We start from the raw sequence: 24,615 nt of genomic DNA, 5'->3' as shown, positions 1-24,615 counted from the left end.
TGGCCAAGATCTCTCCTCACACAGATGTGATCGTCCATGCCCTGAGGTGCCATCTCAGTTTTGCTGGTGCTGATCACCCTCTAGGATGGGAAAAGGAGGACTGAACATGAGATGCACCAGAGCACATTGGGGCGTAGCACCAGGAGACCAGGAGAGCAGTGGCTGGAACTCACATCTCCCACATACTAGGCCATACGCACACGCATGCTCTCTCTTTCCCCTCCCCAGACATTGACATGTTCTCCTGAATGGAAAACCCATCATTTGGACACAATTCCATTGTTCTGTAAATGTTTAAACGAGTTGGGTTTTGTTCCAATGCAAAACAAAAACAGACTTTGAAACCTTGAAAGCTCCTGCTATATAGCTCTAAGAATTTACCCTCACTGTCAAAACTCTGAGCCATACTTCCAGTCTGAATTGATCTAGCGTTTGCTGCTAACCATTGTCTTTTACAATGCCTCTTCCTGCTCAATTGACGTGATGTATGCTCTGGGAAATCTCTTCCGCAGGGAGGTGTTTGGAGCCTGTGATCCAGTTGTCCCAGATCCTGAGGTAAATGCACCTTTGACCCTTTCCTGGCTTCACTGAAGACACCTCACATAGGTCTCCAGTTGTTCCCGTTCCTGGGGAAGGAACCTGCATTACTCTCCCTCCAGGCCAGGGATTTAGGCTTCAGTTCCACCTGCAAGCCACTGTGGTCAAGTCTGAGTTTAGTCCAGCACCTGCCATCCTGCTCTCTCCTAGGCAGAGACAGGGTTAATCAGTGACCAGCCAGCCTGCATACAGCAGAGAATTATTTATTCAGAACAAAAGCATAATTGAGTAAAGATATCACGATAAACAGTTCACACCCATGCTTACCACACAATGCCTGTCTACCACAAAGGACCCTGGTAGGTTTCAAAGTAATTCAGGTTCTCTCGCAGGATCTGGTTCTGTTTGGGCCACACATTGTCAGTTTTTGGTTTGGGTGAGAGCCACCCCTCTCTCCTTTCTTGGTCAGGATGGCCGTTTTATAACAGTCTCAGTTCTTTGCCAGTCTCATGAACCAGGTCTTTCCCATGTAGATCACCAGTCTGAATCCAGCCTAACTTGGAGACTTTGCAGGCCACAGAACCTCACCCACCCACCCCTGCAACAGGGCAGTAACCTCTGGCTGAGTTGCTGAAGTCCTCAGCCATTCATATAAAGATTTCAAGTTACAGAGAATCTACCATTATTCTAGTTCAAGCCAGAAAGTGACCTGTGCCCCATGCTGTGGAGGAAGGCGAAAACTCCCCAGGCTGCCTGCCCGTCTGACCTGGGGGCAAATTCCTTCCCAACCCCAGTATGGCGATCAGTTAGACCAGTGGTTCTCAAACTTTTGTACTGGTGACCCCTTTCACATAGCAAGCCTCTGAGTGCGACCCCCCCTAATAAATTAAAAACATTTTTTTATATATTTAACACCATTATAAATGCTGGAGGCAAAGCTGGATTTGGGGTGGAGGCTGACAGCTTGCGACCCCCCATGTAATAACCTTATGAGGGGTCCCTACCCCCAGTTTGAGAACCCCTGAGTTAGACCCTGAGCATGTTCGTGAGACCCACCAGCTAGATAGCTGGGAAAGAGTTGTCTGTAGCAACTCAGGGCCCTCACCATCTAGAGTCCCATCTCTGACTGCAGGGGATCTCTGCTAATAGCAGTGGCAGATGGGCCATATGCCACAGTAGGCAACCTCATCATACCATCCCCTCCAAGAGTTTATCAAGATCAGTCTTGGAACAAGTGAGTTTATTTGCCCACACTAATCTCCTTGGAAAGCCGTTCCTGAACCTCACTCCTGTGAAGTCAAACCACCATATGCAAATTCCCTTGGGAGGTGAGAGGCTTCCCAGTCTTATCAGCCTAAGGATTTGTTGATCTCCTTGGAAAGCCGTTCCTGAACCTCACTCCTGTGAAGTCAAACCACCATATGCAAATTCCCTTGGGAGGTGAGAGGCTTCCCAGTCTTATCAGTCTAAGGATTTGTTTAATTACACACAGGTGACTTTAATTGCCGCAGCAAACTCCTGCACTCACCCACTGAGTCAGGATGCAATCACTCACAATAAAGATAACTTTAATTATGTTGATTCCACAGAATTGCATATTTCATGATTCTTTAAAGCTAAGTTCACATGTTCTCAGTTCTTGATAGCTCAGTAATGCTTATATTCCTTCTGCCCAGTCGCTGCATTGCTTGTCCTGTCTCAAGACATACCTTAACACCTCCACACTTTGTGGGTAGCCATAGAATGTGAACGGAGAAAGTGAGTCACACATTTCTTGCATAAAAATCAATCAGAAGTTTCCCAGGTCTCCACATCTCCCCGTCTTGAAAGCGGGCTCAGCCAGGCTGCCAGTGCAGTGCCCCAGGGGAGCCCACACATGCCCTCACATGGCCCCCAGTACTGTAAAACCCCTGGGACTGAAATGAGGATCTGAATCGGCAACTTCCTCCTTCCTTTCAAGTGCTAGGGATAGAGGGGAATGGTGCCCTCTCAGTATGAGGTGTGAGAAGGATGGTGATAAATTGGAGAGGGTTCCGAGAAGAGCCACACGAATGAATAAAGGATTAGAAAACCCGCCTTCTCGTGCTAGACTCAAGGAGCTCAACCTAGTTAGCTTAACAAAGGGAAGATTAAGGGGCGACTTGGTCACAGTCTGTAAGTACCTGCAGAGGGAACAAATATTTGACAATGGGCTCTTCAGTCAGCAGACAAAGGCTTAACACAATCCAGTGGCTGAGAGTTGAAGCTAGACACATTCAGACTGGAAATAAGGGGCAGATTTTTAACAGTGAGGGTCATTAGCCATTGGAACAATTTACTGAGGCTCATGGTGATTCTCCCTCACAGGCCATTTTTAAATCAAGCCTGGATGTTTTTTAAAATGTCTGCGTAACTTCCAAAGGAATTATTTTGGGGCAGTTCTATGGCCCGTGTTCTACAGGAGCTCAGACTAGAGGATCACAATGGTCCCTTCTGGCCTTGGAATCTATGAATCTAGCTCTTTTACTGACTGGGCTGCTCCACAGCTTCTGAGCTCTGCCCCTGTGAGAGGCCTGGAGACACCAGCGACACTGAACACTGGCCCCATGGTCTGATTTTTCATTAGCCAAATTTCTGGATCAGCCACATTACCTGCTCTGACCCAGAACTCACCCGTTGGCCCAGCTTGAAACAGAGCTCTGCTAAACAGCGATCCTGACTTGATATCTACAGCTTCAAACACTCTGACAGGCTCACTACACCAGAGCTTTCTCCTTAGGGGTTCATGGCATGACCACCTGGTTTCAGCACACTGTATTGTGAGCCACCACAGGGAGCAGTTCCTGCCTTTCACACTGTGGACATGGTAAAGGCCACTCTAAGGCTTTGTCGACACTGCAGCTGTGGGGTGCGAATGTCAGCTCACATAGATGCACCCAAGCCAGCTGTGCTCCAGGCTGCTCAAGAAATATAGTGTGGATTACACAGGTACAGGTCTACACACACTGCCCTTCACACGTCTGGCTTCTGTGTGGATGTTCCCAGAGGCACCCAGAGTTGCCCCCAGGGTCCACACTTCCTCCAACCCACATTTGGCAGAGGCTTCTGAATATTATCCAGGAACAAGTGTGTTCTATAAACATCCCAGGAGTTCTCATGATGCCCTTGAAAAAAATCCACTCATAGCACTAGAAAAACTGATCAGAGTCCATTTACTATGCAGAAACCCCAGGTCCACTGGGAGCTGGATTTCTTCTGTTATCTGCCGGGGCTGATTATTAGTGGACACCCTCTCCACTCCTGCAATATGGATTTCTTTCTTTCTTTCTTTCTTTCTTTCTTTCTTTCTTTCTTTCTTTCTTTCTTTCTTTCTTTCAGCAGTGGGTGTTTTCCATGCATCATCCTTGGCTCTAATTCCTAACTTTGGCTCTGGCGCCTGGCCTCTAGCTCCGACCCTGGGCTCCTACTCCTGGCTGCTGACCCCTGGTAGAAGCAGGAAGCACAACCCCTATGTGATGCTGGCAGGCCAGGTGCCACCTCTTTCCAGTGCTGCAGGCATTAGCAAAGAACTGACAAACTCACAGCTGGAGACCAGGCCAGTTCACTTATGTGTTAGTGTTGCTCAGAACAGGTGTTAGTCTGATAAGAATCTGTTTAGTGTTTAGACTCTGTAGGATGTTTGCAGGGTGCTGCATGCGTCAATCTGACCTGTAATGTCTGTATTCCATGCTGTAAGGAAATAGGTAAGGGCTGCTTTATAACTTTCAGAATGTTTGCTCTAAACTTGTCAGCTCACAGGAAGAGTGGATCCCCCATGCTCATCCAGAAGAATTATCAGAGTCAGCTGGGCCATCCAGGAACATCACAATTCAAGGCATTGGCGAATGGCTCTCTCGCACCACTATGAGCAAGGAAGCTCATCCTATGGACTTGGCAGCTGCATGAAGGAAATAAAAGAAAGACACTGGGAAAGTTTTCTATCACTTTGCTGTTTGAACTCTCACAGAGCCAGAGACACCAAACTGAAGTTGAGATTCCCAGATGTTACCCCTGGGTCTAGCCTGAAAGACACTGAATTAACAGATTGTGACAGCTCTGTCACTCTTAGCATTTAGATTGCAACCCCTCTGTATATATGTTTGTTTGCTTCAACCTGTAAAAAAACTCTCTCATTCCTTTTTCCTTGTAATAATCCTTTAAGTTAATATATTACAGGATTGGCTACAGGCCTTGTGTGTGGTGTCAGATCTAAGATACAAAATGATCTGGGGTCAGTGACTGGTTTCTTGGGACAGGAAGCAACCTGTGTATCTTGTGATTTCTTGGTCTAAGTGACCATTTATCATTAAGTCCAGCTTCCCTGGGTGACAAGATAGGCTGACGAGTCTCAAGGAACTGTCTGTGACTCCAGGGAGAGACTGTTTTTGTGATTTAGTGTTTTAGTGACAAGGTCAGCTCCCACACTGCTGTCCTGGGCAGCACAGTATGGGGAGGAGGTGAGCAGCCCTCAGTGGTGAAAGAACAGGTTAAGGACTATTTAGAAAAGCTGGACATGCACAAGTCCATGGGTCCAGATCTGATGCATCCGAGGGTGCTGAGGGAATTGGCTGATGTGATTGCAGAGCCATTGGTCATTATCTTTGAAAACTCATGGCGATTGGGGGAGGTCCCAGACAATTAGAAAAGGCAAATATAGTGCCCATCTTTAAAAAAGAGAAGAAGGAGAACCCGGGGAACTACAGACCTGTCAGCCCTGGAAAAATCATGGAGCACATCCCCAAGGAAACCATTTTGAAGCACTTGGAGGAGAGGAAGGTGATCAGGAACAGTCAACATGGATTCACCAAGGGCAAGTCATACCTGACCAACCTGATTGCCTTCTATGAGGAGATAACTGGCTCTGTTGATATGGGGAAAGCAGTGGATGTGATATATCTTGGCTTTACCAAAGCTTTTCATACGGTCTCCCGCAGTATTCTTGCCAGCAAGTGAAAGAAGTATGGATTGGATGAATGGACTATAAGGTGGATAGAAAGCTGGCTAGATTGTCAGACTCAGTGGGTAGTGATCAATGACTCAACATCAAGCTGGCAGCCGGTATCAAGCGGAGTGCCCCAGGGGTCGGTCCTGGGGCCGATTTTGTTCAACATCTTTATTAATGATCTGGACGATGGGATGGATTGCACCCTCAGCAAGTTCGCAGGTGACACTAAGCTGGGGGGTGAGGTAGATACACTGGAGGGTAGGGATAGGGTCCAGAGGGGCCTAGACAAATTGGAGGACCGGGCCAAAAGAAATCTGATGAGGTTCAACAAGGACAAGTGCAGAGCCCTGCACTTAGGACGGAAGAATCCCATGCACTGCTATGGGCTGGGCACCGACTGGCTAAGCAGCAGTGCTGCAGAAAAGGACCTGGGGATTACAGTGGACGAGAAGCTGAATATGAGTCAGCAGTGGGCTTGTTTAGTCTGCAGAAGAGAAGAGTGAGGGGGGATTTGATAGCAGCCTTCAACTACCTGAAGAGGGGTTCCAAAGAGGCTGGAGCTCTGCTGTTACTGGCTTGGTGAAATCTAATTATAGAACAGACTAGCGGTCTGGGGTGTCTGCCTTGTTTTTGACAGTCTTCCCTGAGGCAGGCACACCAGGTTGTGAGCCACTGCAGCAGCATGCTATAGTGCTCTAACCACTAGGCACAGCTGCCAAAGTCCCGGTCTCCGACAGAGTCTACATGAAGCGTGGTGGTTGCCTCTTTTGTCTTTACCCCGCGTCCCTTTAGGGAATCATCTCCAGAATTTCCCTTGGCTGCTGGAATCTCTGCCAGGGATCTGGGTCCTGGACTATCATTTCTTTTCTGGTTCTCGGACTAGAACAGTTCAGTGAGCTGTGCCTGTGTCAGCCCTGGACAGCTTACTTTTCTTATTGACTTTTCTTCAGCCCTTCAGTATTCATCTCTCCTGGTTTTCCTTCCTCTTTCCTTTCCTGAGCAGGCTGGGAGACACCTTTTCTTTGTGCTTTCTCCTTCTACAATACTTGGTCATACTGCTGATGGCACGTTTTGGCAATTCCTCTTCACTGTCACAGATCCCACTCACACACTACCGCCAGGTCACAGGTCCAGAGGGAACTGCACCTCTGACCCCTCGTGGCTGGCCTGAGGGCACCCAGCTAAGGTCTGAGGCTCTAGCTGTCACCTTTCTCATGGTGAAACCCAAGTTCCTCTCCCTGCAGATCGGGGATTTAGGCAGCTCCTCCTGCTCTGCATTGGGATCACCTGAGCACATCTGTGGGCATGTTTACACTACAGCACAACAATGGCCCAACTCTGGTGCTGCAGCTACACTACTGTAGCACTGTTGTGTAAACACATCCTACACAGATGGAAGGGATGTTTCATCCATGTAGACAATCCACCGCTCTGCGAGGCGGGAGCTGGCTGCATGGAAGACCCCTTCCTCCTGGCTGCATCTACACTGGGGGTCAGGTCGACCTAACTGCGTCACACAGGGCACGTAATCTTTCACAGGCCTGAGCGATGAAGCTAGATTGACCTAATTTTTAGGTGTAGACAAGGCTTGAATTTAGTTCAGCACCTGCCATCCTGCTCTCTCCGAGGCAGGGACAGAGTTAACCAGTGACTAGCCAGCCTTCATACAGCAGAGTATTATTTATTCAGAACAAAAGCATCATAGAGAAAACATATCACAATAAGCAGTCACATACATGCTTACCATGCAATGCCTATCTACCAGAAAGGACCCCGATAGGTGTCAAAGTAAATTAGGTTATTTCGCAGGACCTGGTTCCCTTTGGGTCACAGTCTCATGTCAGTTTTTTGATGGGGTGAGAGCAACCCCTCCCCGCTTCCTCGGTCAGGTTGGCCATTTTATAACAGTTTCAGTTCTGTTTGCCAGTCTCCTGAACCAGGTCTTTCCCATGTAGGTCTCCAGTCTGAATCCAGACTGACTCAGAGATTTCAAGGCCACAAGTGACCATCATGATCTTCTAGTTTGACCTCCTGCACATTGCAGGCCACAGAACCTCACCCACCCACTCCTGCAATAGGGCGGTAACCGCTGGCTGAGCTACTGAAGTCCTCAAATCTTCATATAAAGATTTCAAGTTACAGAGAATCTATCACTTATTCTAATTCAAACCAGTAAGTGACCCACACCCCATGCTGTGGAGGAAGGTGAAAAACCCCCAGTGTCTCTGCCTATCTGACCTGGGGGAGAATTCCTTCCCGCACCTAATATGGCGATTTGTTAGACCCTGAGTGGGTGGATGAGACCCACCAGCTAGACAGCTGGGAAAGAATTGCCTGTAATAACTCAGAGCCCTCCCCATCTACTGACCTTAGGAGACCTCTGCTAACAGCAGTGGCGGATAGGCCATATGTAAGGCTACGATTTAGTGACTTCCAGCAACCTCCATGACTTAAGCCTGCGGTGGTTGAGAGCTGCAGGGTCTCCCGCCATCCAGGGGGCAGGGAACTGCAGGGTATCCCCGAGCTCCCGGTCGCCACATGCGGTGGGGCTCCCTGGAGCTGCTGGTGGTGGGGGAACCCCTGAATTCCTGGCCACCGTGGGCCCCTGGAGCTGCAGGCTGAAGGGGTAGCCCGCAGCCCCCAGCTGCTGCAGACGGCTCCTAGCCCCTGTGCAGCCGACCCGCTTCAGGCAGTGTGGGGAGCCAGAGATCCCCATTTTTTCACAGCGTCTGTGAATTTTTCTGTTTTGCCCGTGACCTGTCCGTGACTTTTCCTAAAATTATCCATGACAAAATCTTAGCCTTAGCTATATGCCACAGTAGGCAACCTCATTGTATCATCCCCTCCATAAGTTCATCAAGCTCAGTCTTCAAAGAAGCAAGTTTATTTGCCCTCACTAATCTCCTTGGAAGGCTGTTCCAGAACCTCACTCCTCTGAAGTCAAACCACAATATGCAGAGTCCACTGGGAGCTGAACCTTCCCAGGCTTATCAGCTTAAGGATTTGTTAAATTACACAACGAGTGAGTTTTGCTGCAGGAAACTCTTGCACTCACCCATTGGGTCAGGATACAATCACTAGTCAATAAAGATAACTTTAATGATGTTGATTCCACAGAATTTAGTATTTCATGATTTTAAAGCTCACTTCCCGTGTTGTCAGTTCTTGATATCTCAGCAGCACTTACGTTCCTTCCACCCAGTTGCTGCATTGCTTGTCCTGTCTCAAGACATACATTAACACCTCCACACTTTGTGGGTAGCCATAGAATGTGAACGGAGAAAGTGAGTCACACATTTCTTGCATAAAAATCAATCAGAAGTTTCCCAGTTCTTCATAGATCCCCTCCAGTACTGTAAGACCCCTGGGAGTGAAATGAGGACCAGAATTGGCAACTCCAGCCTCCCTTTCATGTGCTAGAAAGAGAGGTGGGTTTTGCCCTCTCAATCCGAGTTGTTCCAGTCTCCCAGGCCATTCGCTGGGGTTGGTGATGATATGAATGACAAGATCACTTCTCTCCAGCTGATTACCGAAAACCTGCACAATGCCCAGATTATCCTGTATGAACACATGCACTGTCAATGGGAGATCAGGGTGGTGAGAATCATAGATTCATAGAAATATGGCACTAGAAGGGACCTCCATAGGTAATCTAGTCCAGTCCCCTGCACTGAGGCAGGACTAAGTATTATCTAGAACAGAGGTGGGCAAACCACGGCCCGCGGGCCACATCCAGCCTGCGGAACCGTCCTGCCCAGCCCTTGAGCTCCTGGCTGGGGAGGATCGCCCCCAGCCCCTCCCCTGCTGTCCCCCCACCCCCGCAGCCTCAGCTCGCCACACCACCGGCGCTCTAGCCCGCCGCTCCTGCCGGGGAACATGGCGGCGTGGCTGGCTCTGGCCAGACGGCAGGCTGCAAGCTCATGCTGCTCTGAGTGGCATGGTAAGAGGTCAGGGAGCGGGGGGGGGGGGTTGGATAAGGGGTAGAGGGTTCCGGGGGGCAGTCAGGGGACAGGGAGCAGGGGATGGTTGGATGGGGCAGAGGTTCTGGTGGGGGCAGTCAGGGGATGGGCGTGGGAGTCCCGGGGGGTCTGTCAGGTGGTGGGGGTGTGGATAGGGGTTGGGGCAGTCAGGGGACAGGGAGCAGGGGTGGTTGGATAGGGGGTGAGGTCCTGGGGGCGGTTAGGAGCGGGGGGTCCTGGGAGGGGGCGGTCAGGGGATGGGAATGCGGTGGGGGGTTGGATGGGTCGGTGGTTCTGAGGGGGGCAGTCAGGGGGCCGGAAGTGGGAGGGGGTGGATAGGGGGCAGGGGCCAGGCTGTATGGGGAGGCACAGCCTTCCCTACCCGGTCCTCCCTACAGTTTTTGAACCCCGATGTGGCCCGCGGGCCAAAAAGTTTGCCAACCCCTGATCTAGAATAATCCTGACAGGTGTTTGTCTAACCTGCTCTTAAAAACCTCCAATGATGTAGATTCCACAACCTCCCTAGGCAATTTATTCCAGTGCTTAACCACCCTGAGAGATGGGAAGTTTTTCCTAACGTCTAACCTAAATCTCCTGAGCTGCAATTTAAACTAATTACTTGTCCTGTCCTCAGGGGTTAAGGAAAACAATTTATCACCCTTCTTCTTGTGACCTTTTACGTGCTTGAAGTTTGTTATCATGTGCCCCCTCAGTCCTCTTCTCCAAACTAAACAAACCCAATTTTATCAATCTTCCCTCATAGGTCATGTTTTCTAGGCCTTTACTGATTTTGTTGCTCTTCTGTGGACTTTCTCCAATTTGTCCACATCTTTCCTGAAACGTGGCACCCAGGACTGGACACAATACTCAGGTTCGCAAAAAGAAAAGGAGTACTTGTGGCACCTTAGAGACTAACCAATTTATTTGAGCATGAGCTTTCGTGAGCCACAGCTGTGGCTCACGAAAGCTCATGCTCAAATAACTTGGTTAGTCTCTAAGGTGCCACAAGTACTCCTTTTCTTTTTGTGAATACAGACTAACACGGCTGTTCCTCTGAATACTCAGGTTGAGGCCTAATCAGCATGGAGTAAAGCAGAAGAATTACTTTCCATGTCTTGCTTACAACACTCCTGATAATACATCCCAGAATGATGTTCGCTTTTTTTGCTATGATATCTTACTGTTGACTCATATTTAGTTTGTGGTCCACTATGACCCCCAGATCCTTTTCTGCAGTACTCCTTCCGAGGCAGTCATTTCCCATTTTGTATATGTGCAACTGATTATTCCATCCTAAGTGGAATACTTTGCATATGTCATTACTGAATTTCATCCTATATACTCCAGACCATTTCTCCAGTTTGTCCAGATCATTTTGAATTATAATCCTATCTTCCAAAGCACTTGCAACACTCCCTCCCCCCACCACCACTGCCACTGCTTGGTATCGTCCTCAAACTTTAGCTAGGATCAGAAAAGAAAATCCTTCCTTGCAGTGAGTGCACTGAATCATACACAGAGAGGCACTTGCTTCAAAAAAGATGAGTTCTGAGCTGAATGAAGTTTTAAATGTAAAATTGTCAACTTTATCAAGTCCAGGCCACTCAGTGCTCACCTGTTTCACACTCTTTGCAAAGAGATGGGGTCAGAACATCAGCAACTGTTGCGTCACACAGAGATTCACTGGCTTTCAAGGCGGAAAGTACTTGACAGACTGTTGGAATTGTGCACAGAAGTTCACATATTTCTTTCTGGTCATTCATTTCCACCTTCCTCTGTGTTTCACAATACTGTGTGGTTAGCTCAACTTGCCTACCTTGCAGATATATTTAGCAAGCTGAATGATCTAAATTTGTCCATGCAAGCCCGCAACTCTAACATTCTGAATCTCTATGACAATGTGGATGCTTTGATCAAAAAACCTGAATTCTGGAAGTTCACATGTGCAGATAAAGACTCCACATGTTTTCCACTACTCCATGCATATGTCACTGATGTTGGCACAGGAGAAATTCAATAGAGCAAAATTAAAGAAATAATAGTAGATCATTTGGCCAACTTGACATCTGAGGTCAAGTCATATTCCCCCAACATTGAACACAGCTCAGCTCAACTTGACTGCGTAAGACAGACATTCATTTTGTCAGATGTTAGCCACAGTAACCTCAATGCCAGTCAGCAAGAAAATCTTCTTGAGCTGGCCTCAGACCGTGGGCTGTGAATGAAGTTTAATGACTCCACACTAACCCAGTTCTGGTGTTTAGTACAGAAAGAGCTCACTGACCTTGGGAATCATGCTTTGGATGTTCTGTTACCTTTTGGGTCAACATATCTTTGTGAAGTCTCATTTTCTACCTTGACTGCCATCAAGACAAAGAGTAGCAACAGACTCAATGTAGAGAAAAACCTTAATTGTTGCTGTCGTTTCACTGCCTCCCAGAATGACAAGGCTCACAAGTGAAAAACAAAAAGAAAAGGAGTACTTGTGGCACCTTAGAGACTAACCAATTTATTTGAGCATGAGCTTTCGTGAGCTACAGCTCACTTCATGAAGTGAGCTGTAGCTCACGAAAGCTCATGCTCAAATAAATTGGTTAGTCTCTAAGGTGCCACAAGTACTCCTTTTCTTTTTGCGAATACAGACTAACACGGCTGTTCCTCTGAAAAGTGAAAAACAGACTCAAGTATCCCACTGAAATGTAAGTACAAGAATTATCTTCCAGTCAATTTATTTTATAATTATATGGTAAAAATGAGAAAAAAAAATTCAGTAATTTCAATTTTTCAGTAATAGCGTGCTGTGACATTTTGCATTTTTATGTCTGATTTTATAAGCAAGGAGTTTTTAAATGAGGTGAAAGTTGGGGGTACACAGGATAAATCAGACTCCTGAAAGAGGTACAGTGGTCTGGAAAGGTTGAAACCCACTGCTCTACTACACAGAAGAGCCCTGTAGGTAATTACAGATTGTAAGTTAGGCCGTGTTTTGTATAATATAATGTTGAACAGCAAGTACAAATGTGTGTGTTCACCTTAACTATAAAACAAGTTTGAATGTATGTGTAGGGTGGTTTATTTATGCAAGATGGCTTGAGTGTATGCTTAATTGTTTTGGAAAGGAGGAGCGATGGGTGGACATTGGTGCTGTGTGCATGTGTGTGTTGAGGGGTGGGACGGGTTGCCTGTGGGGTGCCATCTGGAACTGGGGTATCCCTGAGCCCGTTGACTACCAGACTGGGCTCCCTCTCACACTGTGCTGCTGTGACAAGTTGCAAAGCCCTCCAGGCTTGCACTTTCACCAGCATTCACAAAGGTAGGGACACACCCAGCTGCAGTTACATGCAGGCTCTCTAACCACCAGCCTCCCATCTTAGGACCCCAGCGCAGTAACATCCTGCTCCAGGTCCAATCTAGCCAGTATATGGGTTTAACACACAGTCCGCCTCTCCCTCAATGTGAAGAGGACCATGTACACTTGTGGTAACTGAGCTAAGATTTTTTCCCAGACACCTTAGTTAAATGCTCACTGGTTTGGATTAAAACATAAAACAAGTTTATTAATTTCAAAAGATAGATTTTAAGTGATTATAAGGGATAGCAAACAGATCAAAGCAGATTACCTAGCAAATAAACAAAAGACAGAAACTAAGTTTAATATACTACATAGATGGGATATGAATAGCAAATCCTCACCCTAGTGATGATACAAGCAGGTTGCATATTCTTAAGGGGGCAAGCTGCACTAACTTACAGCTTGGAATCCCCAGGTGTTCCACTCACAGGCTAAAAATTCCTCTAACCTGGATCCAGCACTTGCCCCAGTTCAGTCTTTGTTCCTCAGGTGTTTCCAGGAGTCTCTTTGGCAGGGGAGTCAGTGAAAAACCTCAATTATGTCACACCCCTGCCTGAAATAGACTTTGCATATGGCAGGAACCTTTTGTTTCCAAACTTGGTTCCCATACCAGCCATGCTGATATCCCAAGATGAAGTCCAGTCCCAGGTGACCTGGTCACATGTTCCTGTAGTGTCACAGCAGCCATGAATCGGAGGCTGTTTGTAGCATACTCAGGAAGGCCCCTCAGTGGGAGATAAGTTTCTTCTAAGACCTATTTTTTTCTTCTAATGGCTCATTAACCTGAATGGGCCCTTTCCTGCCAGCCATCTAGACTGAGCACCTTTTGCCCAGTGGGTGTTTCCCGGGGAAAACACATTTGTAACACAGATACATAGTCAATATTCCTAACTTCAGATACAAAAATGATACATGTATGCAAATAGGGTAATCATGTTCAGTAAATCATAACCTTTTCAATGCTATCTCACAACTGATCTTGCATAAAATACATCATAATTATGCCATAATCATATCATAATATCTCTATGAAGAGTATGGGGTGCAGTGTCACAAGGGGGAATAGCAGTAGCCTTATCCCTGATAAAAATGTGCAATCAACTGTTTTACATAAAATAGCTTAAACAAAACCATAATTTTGTCTACATGGGGTGTATTAGCTAATTTTACATAGTTAGATTTCTTTTAAGTTAGGCTGTATGTATTGCGTGTTTGGTATAAAACAATCCTGAACAACAAATATGAATGTGTGTGTGAATGGGTGATTTATCTATAAAATACGTAGTGAGGTGGAGTGGCCTCCCTCCCAGGCTGACAGGGAGGAACCACGCCCCACCCTCTCGTGTGTGGAGCCCGGCCGGGTCTGCCCCTCATGCTGGAAGCAGAGGGAGGGAACAGGAAGTATAAGAGGCAGGACCTCCAGCTAAGTTGAGCCAGAATCAGGGAAGGAGCTGGATGCCTCTGCTTTGCTGCTGGCCCCTGCACCAGGGACCGAGCTGTGCCAACCTCTGCCCGTGGAGCAGGACCCAGAGGAAGAGGAGCTGCTAAGACTGCCGTTGGCCAAGTACCCCGAGGAGCTGCTGGGACTGCTGGATGCCGTGTACCCAAAGGAGACTGAGGACCCAGGAGCAACAAAACCCTGCAAAGAGGTAGGGGTAGAAAGTAGCCCAGGTAAACTGGACATTAGTCCCGTTGTGTTGCTGAAACCACAGTCAGCATGTTTCCGCAGGATCCCCACTGACCCCGTGGCAGGATTCCCCACCACTAATAGGACCCTGGGCTGGGAGCTGGTGGAGTAGGGTGGGCCAGGGTCCCCCTATCCCCTGCTGCCAACCCTACCCATGGGGTGGTGCCTAACCACCTTAGGCCGGACGGCCTGTGTTTGTCTGCTGTCTGCCCCAGCCAGAGAACTGGGCCATCGACTGCTACTGCTCTGCCCCACCCAGAGGGCTTGAGCCTGACTGTGTTTGCTGTCTGTCCCAGTCAGGCAGGTGGGCTAAACACTGCCAGTTGCTCTGCCCCACCCCAAGAGGCCAGGGCCCTAGACTCTTTGCTGACACTTACCAAGCTAATCCCCCTCCTTTGGCATCAACTGCTAGGTGGCACAGCGAGGCGGTGTGGCCTCCCTCTGTGGCTACAGTTATTTTGAATGTGTGTTTTCAATGGTTTATCTGTCAAATAGGACACAAGTTGGCTTGAATAGATGCTGAATTGTTTTGGGAAATAGGGCAGAATAGGGGGTGGGCGGGTGTTGTGTTTGTGTGTTGTATGTTTTGCTAAAATATTCTTTTAAATTTATCTGTCCTTCAAAAACTTTACTAAAATTAAGAGGCCTCTGATAAAGTTTAAGCCAATAGGTGCTAATTTCCAATAAATATAAAAGGCTGTGAAGAAATATATTACTTTGAGTAAATGGAATAAGGGACATTCTTCTAAAGATTAGTAAGGAATTATGCAGAAAAAGAACACCTTATTCCTGGCCAAAAACTGAAAACAAAGATGACTAATTGCTAAACGTCCATAGGTTTTATAAAAATTTTGAGAGAGAAATTTCCCTGCATGCTCCTTTTGAAGTGTGGGTCATATTTCTGCAAATAAAAACTACAACACAGGGGTCGGGGGGAAGGGGATGGGGAGAGGTAAGGAGGCAGCATATATCAGCACTCTTATTTCTGTCCTTTAAAGAAATGGAAAATCTTTCCGCTTTGTAATGAAAAATAGAGAAATAAAATCATTACAATAAAAGGCCTACTGCCTTTGCCCATCTAAGAATACAGAGAAAACCACATTTTAAGTTAAACAGGAATTGCTGCAATGAAAACAAGGGAGAACGTGTGGTAGTTTTAAGGCTAACGTTGGGATATACTTGGGCATAGCTCAGTGTTTACAATCACTTCCCTAAGCACAAGAACAGTCACCCACCCATTACATGTGCTCAAACTGGTGATAAGTCCAGAAATTACCATCTCAGGCTGAACCAATCACCATAACTATGGGAGTTGGGTGTTATTTTTTTTCTGCTTTTCATGTGTTCACAGAGCATTTTACACATAGTGATATTTAAAGTGCTCTTTCCCTTACTATTAACAATACAAAAATTTTGCTTTTGTTTTGTGTTGTTCCTTTGTTCCCTTCTCTCCCCTCCTCAAACCTGATGATGGTAAACTCCACATATACAAATCACATGATTATGTGACTACGTAATATCAGATCTTTGACTATTCTCTGATTACATTTGCTCTAGATCTTCCTTGTCAAAGTTTTCCAGCATGTCATCAGAAAATACTGGAGAATGGTCGGAGGCCTTGCGTGCAACCCCACAAATCCAAGAAATTACTAACAAGGTGAGTGGCATGCAATGAAAGATAGACAACAGAAACAAATGTAACAAAAGTGTACGTCTTTAAAGCCAATTCTAGAGAGATTAGGGAATGAAGCTACAACTTACTTTAAAATCTAACATCCAGCACTGAAAATGGAAGCCCTCTTGATTGATTAGAAGCATGCAGTATGTGGCATGGAAAAATTGCTTCGAAAGGGACTGCACTAAGTCAAGTCCGTGAAATTCTTAGATTCGTATCTACCAAGGCCCGAAGGGACCATCTAGTCTGACCTCCTGTATAACACAGGCATAGAACTTTTCCATCTTTTAATCAATGTAATGTGTGCCATGTTAATTTTGTATCATTCTAGTTTTTTAATCAAAATGTCATGTGGTACCAGGTATAATGCCGTACAGAAGTCTAGGTCTATTACATAAACTCTATTACCCTTATCAACCAAATTTATAATCTCATCAAAAAAGGATATCAAGTTAGTCTGACAGAATCTATTTTCCATAAAGCCACGTTGATTGGCATTAAGTATATTATCCCCTTTTAATTCTTTATTAATCAAGTCCGTATCATCTGCTCCAATATCTTGCCTGAGATTGATGTCAGACTGGCAGGCTTATAGTGGTCTGGGTTATCACATTGATCCTTTTGAAATACTGGCACATTAGTTTTCTTCCAGTCTTCTGACCTTCTGCTTTCCAGTCTTCTGGGAGCGCTAGAGACATTCACAGCTGTGGTGCAGATAGCAATATATGAACGAAAAAGTCTTCACTGCCTAATAAACTACCAGTGCAGTTTCTCTGGTAGTAGCAGTGTAGTAGTCGTAGAAGCACCTGTGTAGACAGGGTTTTAGGTGTCATCAGGTGAGGCTGATCATAGGCATCTTAGGGAAAATTTTCAAAAGTGACTTAGTTGTAACAGATATGACACTAGCCAGGACTTACCTCCTGGAATTAAGTTGAAGTATTTTAGGCATTCATTGTATTAAAAATGCAAAAGTTTATGTACTATTGAGGGATTGTAAATAATTCCATGCGGGAGGGGAACAACAGCCCTCCAGGAACTAAGAACTGTGGGGGATGGATAGGCAAATTCACTCAGGTAGTAACACCTCCAGAGAGGTACCACCAGCTGGAGAGAAGCTTGCATTTACTGGTACAAACTGGATTCTCCACAGACCAACAGACAAAAAAAAGATTTTTGGATAAATAGCCTGAGTTTTAACTGACTCATGGCCTTTTTTCTGATCCAGCAAAGGGAACGGACCTTCCGTTCAAGTGGTGGGGCACAATCCTTGTGGAAGGACTTAACCTACCAGAGCCCTAGGGTGGAGCTAGAGTTACCTCTGGTGAACTTGCTAGCGAGTTTGTATGTTTTCATTGTGTTAATGTTTTACCTTAAGAATAAATATGCCTGCTTAGAAAGAGCTGTGTGATAACCTGTCACTGCTGGCACGCCACTGTTCATAGCCTGTGTAGAGAAAGCAGCACAGAGGCTGGTCTGTTTAGGCAGTCTGGCTTGCTGGAGATATGACAGGGTAGCTCAAGAAGCTGTGCAGCCTGAACATGCTGGTCAGGAGGGAGAGAGACATGGGCCTTTGCCTTTGCCCAAGGGAGGTGACGGTTGAGGAGCTGGGGGACTCGAATGGGTGCCCTTGGTGGACACAAGGGGGGACTGCAGGTGCAGTTGCTCTGAACTGTCACAGTTGGTACTTAGCCTTTGAAAAGGTCATTGATAATGTCACTGTCAATTCACTGATGAGCTCTAAACATCCCTTCGCTTCAGCTATATGTTACAGTGGGAAACACTCCTTATTCCACATCATATTTTTGAAGTACTGGCACTGAACAAGTTTTAAAAATCCACAGCATTTAAAGTTGCTCCTATGCATAAACACATCTACCTAAATCTGCCTCCTGCAAAAAGGAGTCCTGCCTTTGCCAGCTGGCTGTTAGCTATCTCACACAACCAGCCCGTCAGCCACTCAGGCACCCTCCTCTGGGCTGTGCCAGCCCTTCCGTTGCCCTGCAGATTGACAAATAGATACACCCTAGCCCCTGAGTCCCTTCAAAGTGTCCCCCTGTGACATCCAGCCCCTGATCCCCAGATACCCACAGAAATTCCAGATCTTCCATTCCAAAAGGAACATTGGACCCCAGTTTTACCTTAGATTACTACTTGTGTAGCACACCCACCACTTGAGTTCACTTTCAATAAAACAAACAAACAAAATATTTAAGGAACAACAGATTCAAATAGACACAAGTGTTACTCCTGGGGAAATTGTGCACCAAAAAATTAAAAATTTTGCAACAAAGATTAAATTCTGCGCACAATATTTTAAAATTCTGCAAAATTCTGCACATTTTGTTTGTCAAAATAACACAATATAATCACACTAGTTTCAATTATTTTGGTCATTTATTTCAAAATGCCTGTCAGCAAGTATGTCTGTAACCATACAGACAACAAAAAGAATTCAGGAAATGTTTTTTGACAAATAGATTCCTTACTAGGCATATTAATACAGAACGCTGAGTAATAATTCATTTAAACTACAATAGAGAACCATATTTCCCGCACCCCTCAGAAGCAGTGCAAAGGCTTGGCGGAGTCAGGGGTAACAGAGGAGGTGAGGGAGAGGGAAGTAAATTGCTGGGAAGGAGGCTGGATGTGAACTTGGAGGGTTGTTGGGTATGGGTGGGAAAAGTATGGAATAGTTTTTTTGAGGGCTCGGGGAGGGATTGTTAGGGAGCTTCCCCATGCAGAGCCTGATTGACCCCTAGCCTCTCCCTTTCAGTCAGGCACATCTGCCCCTGTCCCCATGTAATCCTCCACCCACATGTGTCCTTGCACCCCCGTCCACACGTGTCCCTCCACCCCCACTCAGACATCCACTCCCCCCATCCCCATGTTGCCCTGCACCTCCTCCCTCTGTCCCTATGTGTCTGTGTGCCACCACCCAGCCACTCTCCTGTCCCTATGTGTCCCTGTACCCCTTCCCCTGTTCTCATGTGCCTCTGTGCCCCCACTCAGCCACCCCTGTCCCTATGTGTCCCTGCACCTCATCCCCATGTGTCTCTGTGACCCAATCAACCACCCCCTGTCCCTGTGCATCTCTGTGCCCCCATTCAGCCATCTTTTGTCCCTATGTAGCTCTGCAGCCCTACCCCATCAGGTGGCCCTGCACCTCCCTCCCACCTGTGGCCCTGTGCCTCCACTCCCATTCATCCCCTGCCCCAGTATGTCCTCCCCCAAGAGCCTTTATGAGCCCCTGTCTAACCCCTCGCCAGCAACCCATGCTGTCTGTCTCCCCGTAGCCACTATCTTCTGACCTGGCCTGACAGGTGCTGCAAAGAAGGCAGGCTCTTTCTCTTCCATAGCTGACTGGGAGCTGCTGCTGTGTTCTATCACCACAGCACCCTGTGGTGGGCTAAAGGAGAAACTGGAGAAGTTATCTTCTGCTGGGACCTGCTGCTGTTCTAGTGCCACAGCGCCCTCTGGTGGGCAAAAGGTGGAAGGGCAGCAATATTGCAGCAGCAGCTTTTTTCTTCGCAGAAAAAATTTAAAATATGCATGGCTCATTAATCATGCAGGCATGCAGTAGCGCAGAATTCCTCCAGGAATAAAGTGTGAGTGATGGAAACAATTGGTTCCATATAAAAGAAAATCTTAAAACACTTATTAATAGTTACCTTTCCTATTTAATAGAAAAAATTCTCACCACACAGTTCAGTCTTTTACAGCATTTGTTAGCCACAAAGACCCAGTCTTGCAGGAAGCTCCCCCACTCATCAAGGTGCTACCTCAGTGAATGGATGCAGAGTGTCTTTCTCCACCCTGTGATATACTGAATCAGTCTTCTGTTTTTATCCACAGACAGGGCGATCCACTCACTATCATATTGTTCCTTTTCACTTGCAACTGGTTTTGATGCTTAGTTTGTCTTTCATGATTTCCCATTGCTTTTCTGGGTTGGTGCCAAGGCAGACAATAATGCAATATATAATCGGCTAGCCCAAGACAGGTGAAAATTCCCTCCTGCTTGAATTGGCTATGACTGAGACATATTATTCTCTGGTGATTCACTTTCCCTCCAAAACCATAAGGGCATAATTTTCAATATAGCTAAATTAGTCCTTAAATATCACCCATGGAAACATCTCACAATGCTTATGGGTATTGATGTTACAAATTTTCAACAGGGACCTCACATGCTACACTTCATGGATAAATACCATGAAAGAAGTGTGTTAGGTGTAGTGAGTTTGTCAGGTCTGAGACAGGGGTTGCTTGTAAAGAACAGTGAACCCTTTGCCTGTTGGCACCAATGGGCCTCTGTGTCACAGTGACCTAGTGTCATGTGATGGCAAACTGGAGGTGGTGCCTCCTTTAAGAGGGAGCTGGGCCAGACAGACTCTGAGGACCAGTGGATGGATATGGGTTTTGGTGGGAGATGTTTGCAAAGAGCAGGAGCTTCAGGTGAGAGGTATTTCAGGAAAGGCCAGGCAGCAATCCTAGTTTTGACAGGGCTGTGAAGCCTGGCTGCAAGGAACTGTGGAGCCTAGCGAGTAAGGCTGGAAGATCTGAGTTGAGTTGAATTGTTTATTAATAAGCAAGGCCCAAAGAAAGCAAATGTTGTATGTAGGTCTATGTGCATTCTGAGAAGGGGAAACGGAGGCTGTAGACATATGATGAGAAGGGATATGATGACCCCATTACAACACCTAACCCTCTTTCTTTTTTATAGGTGAAGCCACAGCTGGAAGAAAAAGTGCATAAGGAATATCCAGTCTTTGTAGCTGTAATATGTAGACAGCTGACCCTGTGTGGTGGAACACACTACCTCATTAAGGTGACTAATCAATGTAGGATGGAAGAAGTGGGGGATTTTGTCAAGTGTTCTCGTTGAAGAACGTAGGGGTCATTTATCCAGTTCTTTTTTAAACCCTGTTATAGTCCTAGCCTTCACAACCTCCTCATGCAAGGAGTTCCACAGGTTGACTGTGCGCTGAGTGAAGAAGAACTTCCTTTTATTTGTTTTAAACCTGCTGCTCATTAATTTCATTTGGTGGCCCCCAGTTCTTATATTATGGGAACAAGTAAATAACTTTTCCTTATTCACTTTCTCTATACCACTCATGATTTTATATACCTCTATCATATCCCCCCTTAGTCTCTTTTCCAAGATGAAAAGTCCTAGCCTCTTTAATCTCTCCTCATATGGGACCCGTTCCAAACCCCTAATCATTTTAGTTGCCCTTCTCTGAACCTTTTCTAATGCCAGTATATCTTTTTTGAGATGAGGAGACCACATCTGTGTGCAGTATTCAAGATGTGGGCGAACCATGGATTTATAAGGGCGTTAAGATATTCTCCGTCTTATTCTCTATCCCTTTTAAAATGATTCCTAACATCCCGTTTGCTTTTTTGACTGCCGCTGCACACTGCATGGATGTCTTCAGAGAACTATCCACGATAACTCCAAGATCTTTTTCCCGATTAGTTGTAGTTAAGTTAGCCCCCATCATATTGTATGTATAGTTGGGGTTATTTTTTCCAACGTGCAAAGTTTCCCACTGGATTGTCAATGAGGGCAGTTGCTTGAAGGACTTGGATAGAGAGGTTTTCTATGGTATCTGGGCATTTCAGTGCCTAAATTCTAGGCACCAAGTAACCTTGTGGAATTCACAAACCCTGAATTAGGTGTTCAGGTTCCCTACAGAATGGATGGGGAAAGCTAGGTACCTAAGACTGGGATTCACAAAAATCTGCTCACTGACTGAGGAGCTGCCTAAGTTAGCCAACAGGAAATACTGAGGAAAGGGCTTTGTGTCCTAAATCATAGAATATCAGGGTTGGAAGGGACCTCAGGAGGTCATCTAGTCCAACCCCCTGCTCAATGCAGGGCCAGTCCCCAACTAAATCATCCCAGCCAGAGCTTTGCCAAGCCTGACCTTAAAAGCCTCAAAGGAAGGAGATTTCACCACCTGCCTAGGTAACATATTCCAGTGCTTCACCACCCTCCGAGTGAAAAAGTTTTTCCTAATATCCAACCTAAACCTCCCCCACTGCAACTTGAGACCATTACTCCTTGTGTCATCCACTACCACTGAGAGCAGTTTAGATCCATCCTCTTTGGAACCCCCTTTCAGGTAGTTGAAAGCAGCTATCAAATCCCCCCTCATTCTTCTCTTCTGCGGACAAAACAATCCCAGTTCCCTCAGCCTCTCCTCATAAGTCATGTGTTCCAGTCCCCTAATCATTTTTGTTGCCCTCCGCTGGACTCTTTCCAATTTTTCCACATCCTTCTTGCAGTGTGGGGCCCAAAACTGGACACAGTACTCCAGATGAGGCCTCACCAATGTCAAATAGAGGGGAAAGATCACGTCCCTTGATCTGCTGCCAACGCCCCTACTTATACATCCCAAAATGCCATTAGGCTTCTTGGCAACAAGGGCACACTGTTGACTCATATCCAGCTTCTCGTCCACTGTAACCCCTAGGTCCTCTTCTGCAGAACTGCTGCTTAGCCATTCGGTCCCTAGTCTGTAGTGGTGCATGGGATTCTTCCGTCCTAAGTGCAGGACTCTGCTCTTGTCCTTGTTGAACCTCATCAGATTTCTTTTGGCCCAATCCTCTAATTTGTCTAGGGCCCTCTGTATCCTATCCCTACCCTCCAGCCTATCTACCACTCCTCCCAGTTTAGTGTCATCTGCAAACTTGCTGAGGATGCAATCCATGCCACCCTCCAGATCATTAATGAAGCTATTGAACAAAAACGGCCCCAGGACCAACCCTTGGGGCACTCCGCTTGATACCGGCTGCCAACTAGACATGGAGCCATTGATCACTACCCGTTGAGCCCAACAATCTAGCCAGCTTTCTATCCACCAGTCATCCGGGCCTTGATTTCCACTCTGATGGTGGTTTGCTTTGGGTATGGTCGTTAGCTCGGCAAAGATCCAACAAAAATTCCAAACACATCTTCAGCCCTTTCTGTAAACTTAAATAGACCCTTAGACCTTGGAAAGTCCAACAGGAGGATTTCTTCCCACTACATGCCTCTTTTGTGGCTTTAGTCAACTGACTTCTTGTACAGAGGCTGATGAAAAGTCTCCTTTTTTCCAACTTTCTTTGCCCTTTCTGAGAGTCTTTGAAAACTGCTATGGCCTTCTTACAGCAAAAAAGGGGTTAATTCTTTCACAGCCGGACTAGGCATGGGATCCGAGTGAAATCAATGAGAGAGTTTCCCATTGGAAAAACTGATGGAAAACTTTTGGGTTTAACCATCAGATTTTCTGAAGGCAAACTCACATTGACTTCACTCAGATCCCCACAGTTATGTGCAAAAAGCAGAAGATGAAGGAGTTGAGTGGGAAGGATATTTTTTGGGTATAAAGACTTTGGCCTAAATTCAGTCCAGGCATAAATAGGTGCAACTGCCAGAGCAACTAATGGAAGTGGCATTTGTGAATACCAATGGAATTTAGCCTTGTGAATGTGGAATAAAATTTCTACTTCCACTGATCATCAGGGACACACTACCATGGACAAAAAGGCCTGTCTCTGCTCACACATGTGGTATGAAATGGGACAGTCTCTATAGCTTTAGGGTATTGAAGGATAGTGGGTGTGATTTAGTTCTTATTTTGTAACTATTCAAAAGTTCAGCACTGCATCTCCCCAAAACATCCTTTCACTGGAATCTGCTTAGTCCATGGTTGTCCCATTCTCCTTGTCTTTCAGGTCTCCATCAGCGACAGCACCGATGAGTGTGTACACTTGTACGTGGTACAAACCTTAACTCGTGACCCACTGGAGCCAGAACTCATCAAGTATCAGCTGAAAAAAAAAATAGCTGATCCACTGGAGCCATTTTGATTTGAGAGGCTTTGGATGGGCTCTTCTGTTTCTCTTTCTGCAGACTCCCAGCTCATACCGCCAGTGCCAAGACATGAATGAAAATAAAATTAATCTGATTTTGAAATTTATGTTTGTGTTTCCATGTTGCATGTAACAGAAGGGTATATTCATTCCAGCAGTAACTGCTGCTAACTTACGATGAGCCTGTAAGGAAATGTGCTGGATCTACCCAAATACCAACGGTTCAGCACCACATTTCCCCAAAACATGCCTCCATTAGAAGCTGCTTAGTCCATGAGCTTGACTGTCCCACTCTCCTGCTTTGATGCTTTCTACTAATACTAACCTAGAGAACTAGAAGAATTCTTCCGCCAACTCTGCCTTAAGTAAATCTTTCACAACTACCACATATCCACTGCAATCATAAGAAAAAAGTCATCTAACTGGACACCGCACAGCGGAGAAAACCACACAATGGATCATTACATTGGTTGCTTCAGGGGAAAAAAATCAACTGTGAAATCCTCAGACATGCATGACATCTACCGCAGTCTCTCTACTGCTCAGGGGATAGTCCCTAAAATCCAAGCACCAGATAGTGAT

At 46.2% G+C, this 24,615-nt stretch overlaps 1 protein-coding gene across 1 annotated transcript; it reads left to right on the top strand.

The window, feature by feature from the left end:
* Positions 1 to 14,181: 14,181 nt before the first annotated feature.
* On the top strand, positions 14,182 to 24,136 carry LOC142069063 (leukocyte cysteine proteinase inhibitor 1-like). Its single transcript, XM_075119391.1, has 4 exons — positions 14,182 to 14,460; positions 16,056 to 16,155; positions 20,897 to 21,001; positions 23,896 to 24,136. The coding sequence occupies exons 1-4, from the start codon at positions 14,405 to 14,407 to the stop codon at positions 24,028 to 24,030; spliced, it is 396 nt and encodes a 131-aa protein (XP_074975492.1). The 5' UTR covers positions 14,182 to 14,404; the 3' UTR covers positions 24,031 to 24,136.
* Positions 24,137 to 24,615: the final 479 nt, after the last annotated feature.

The sequence above is a fragment of the Caretta caretta genome, chromosome 1 (genome assembly GCF_965140235.1).
Source record: "Caretta caretta isolate rCarCar2 chromosome 1, rCarCar1.hap1, whole genome shotgun sequence".
Lineage (NCBI taxonomy): Eukaryota > Metazoa > Chordata > Testudines > Cheloniidae > Caretta > Caretta caretta.
This window is presented reverse-complemented; position numbering and strand designations above follow the sequence as displayed.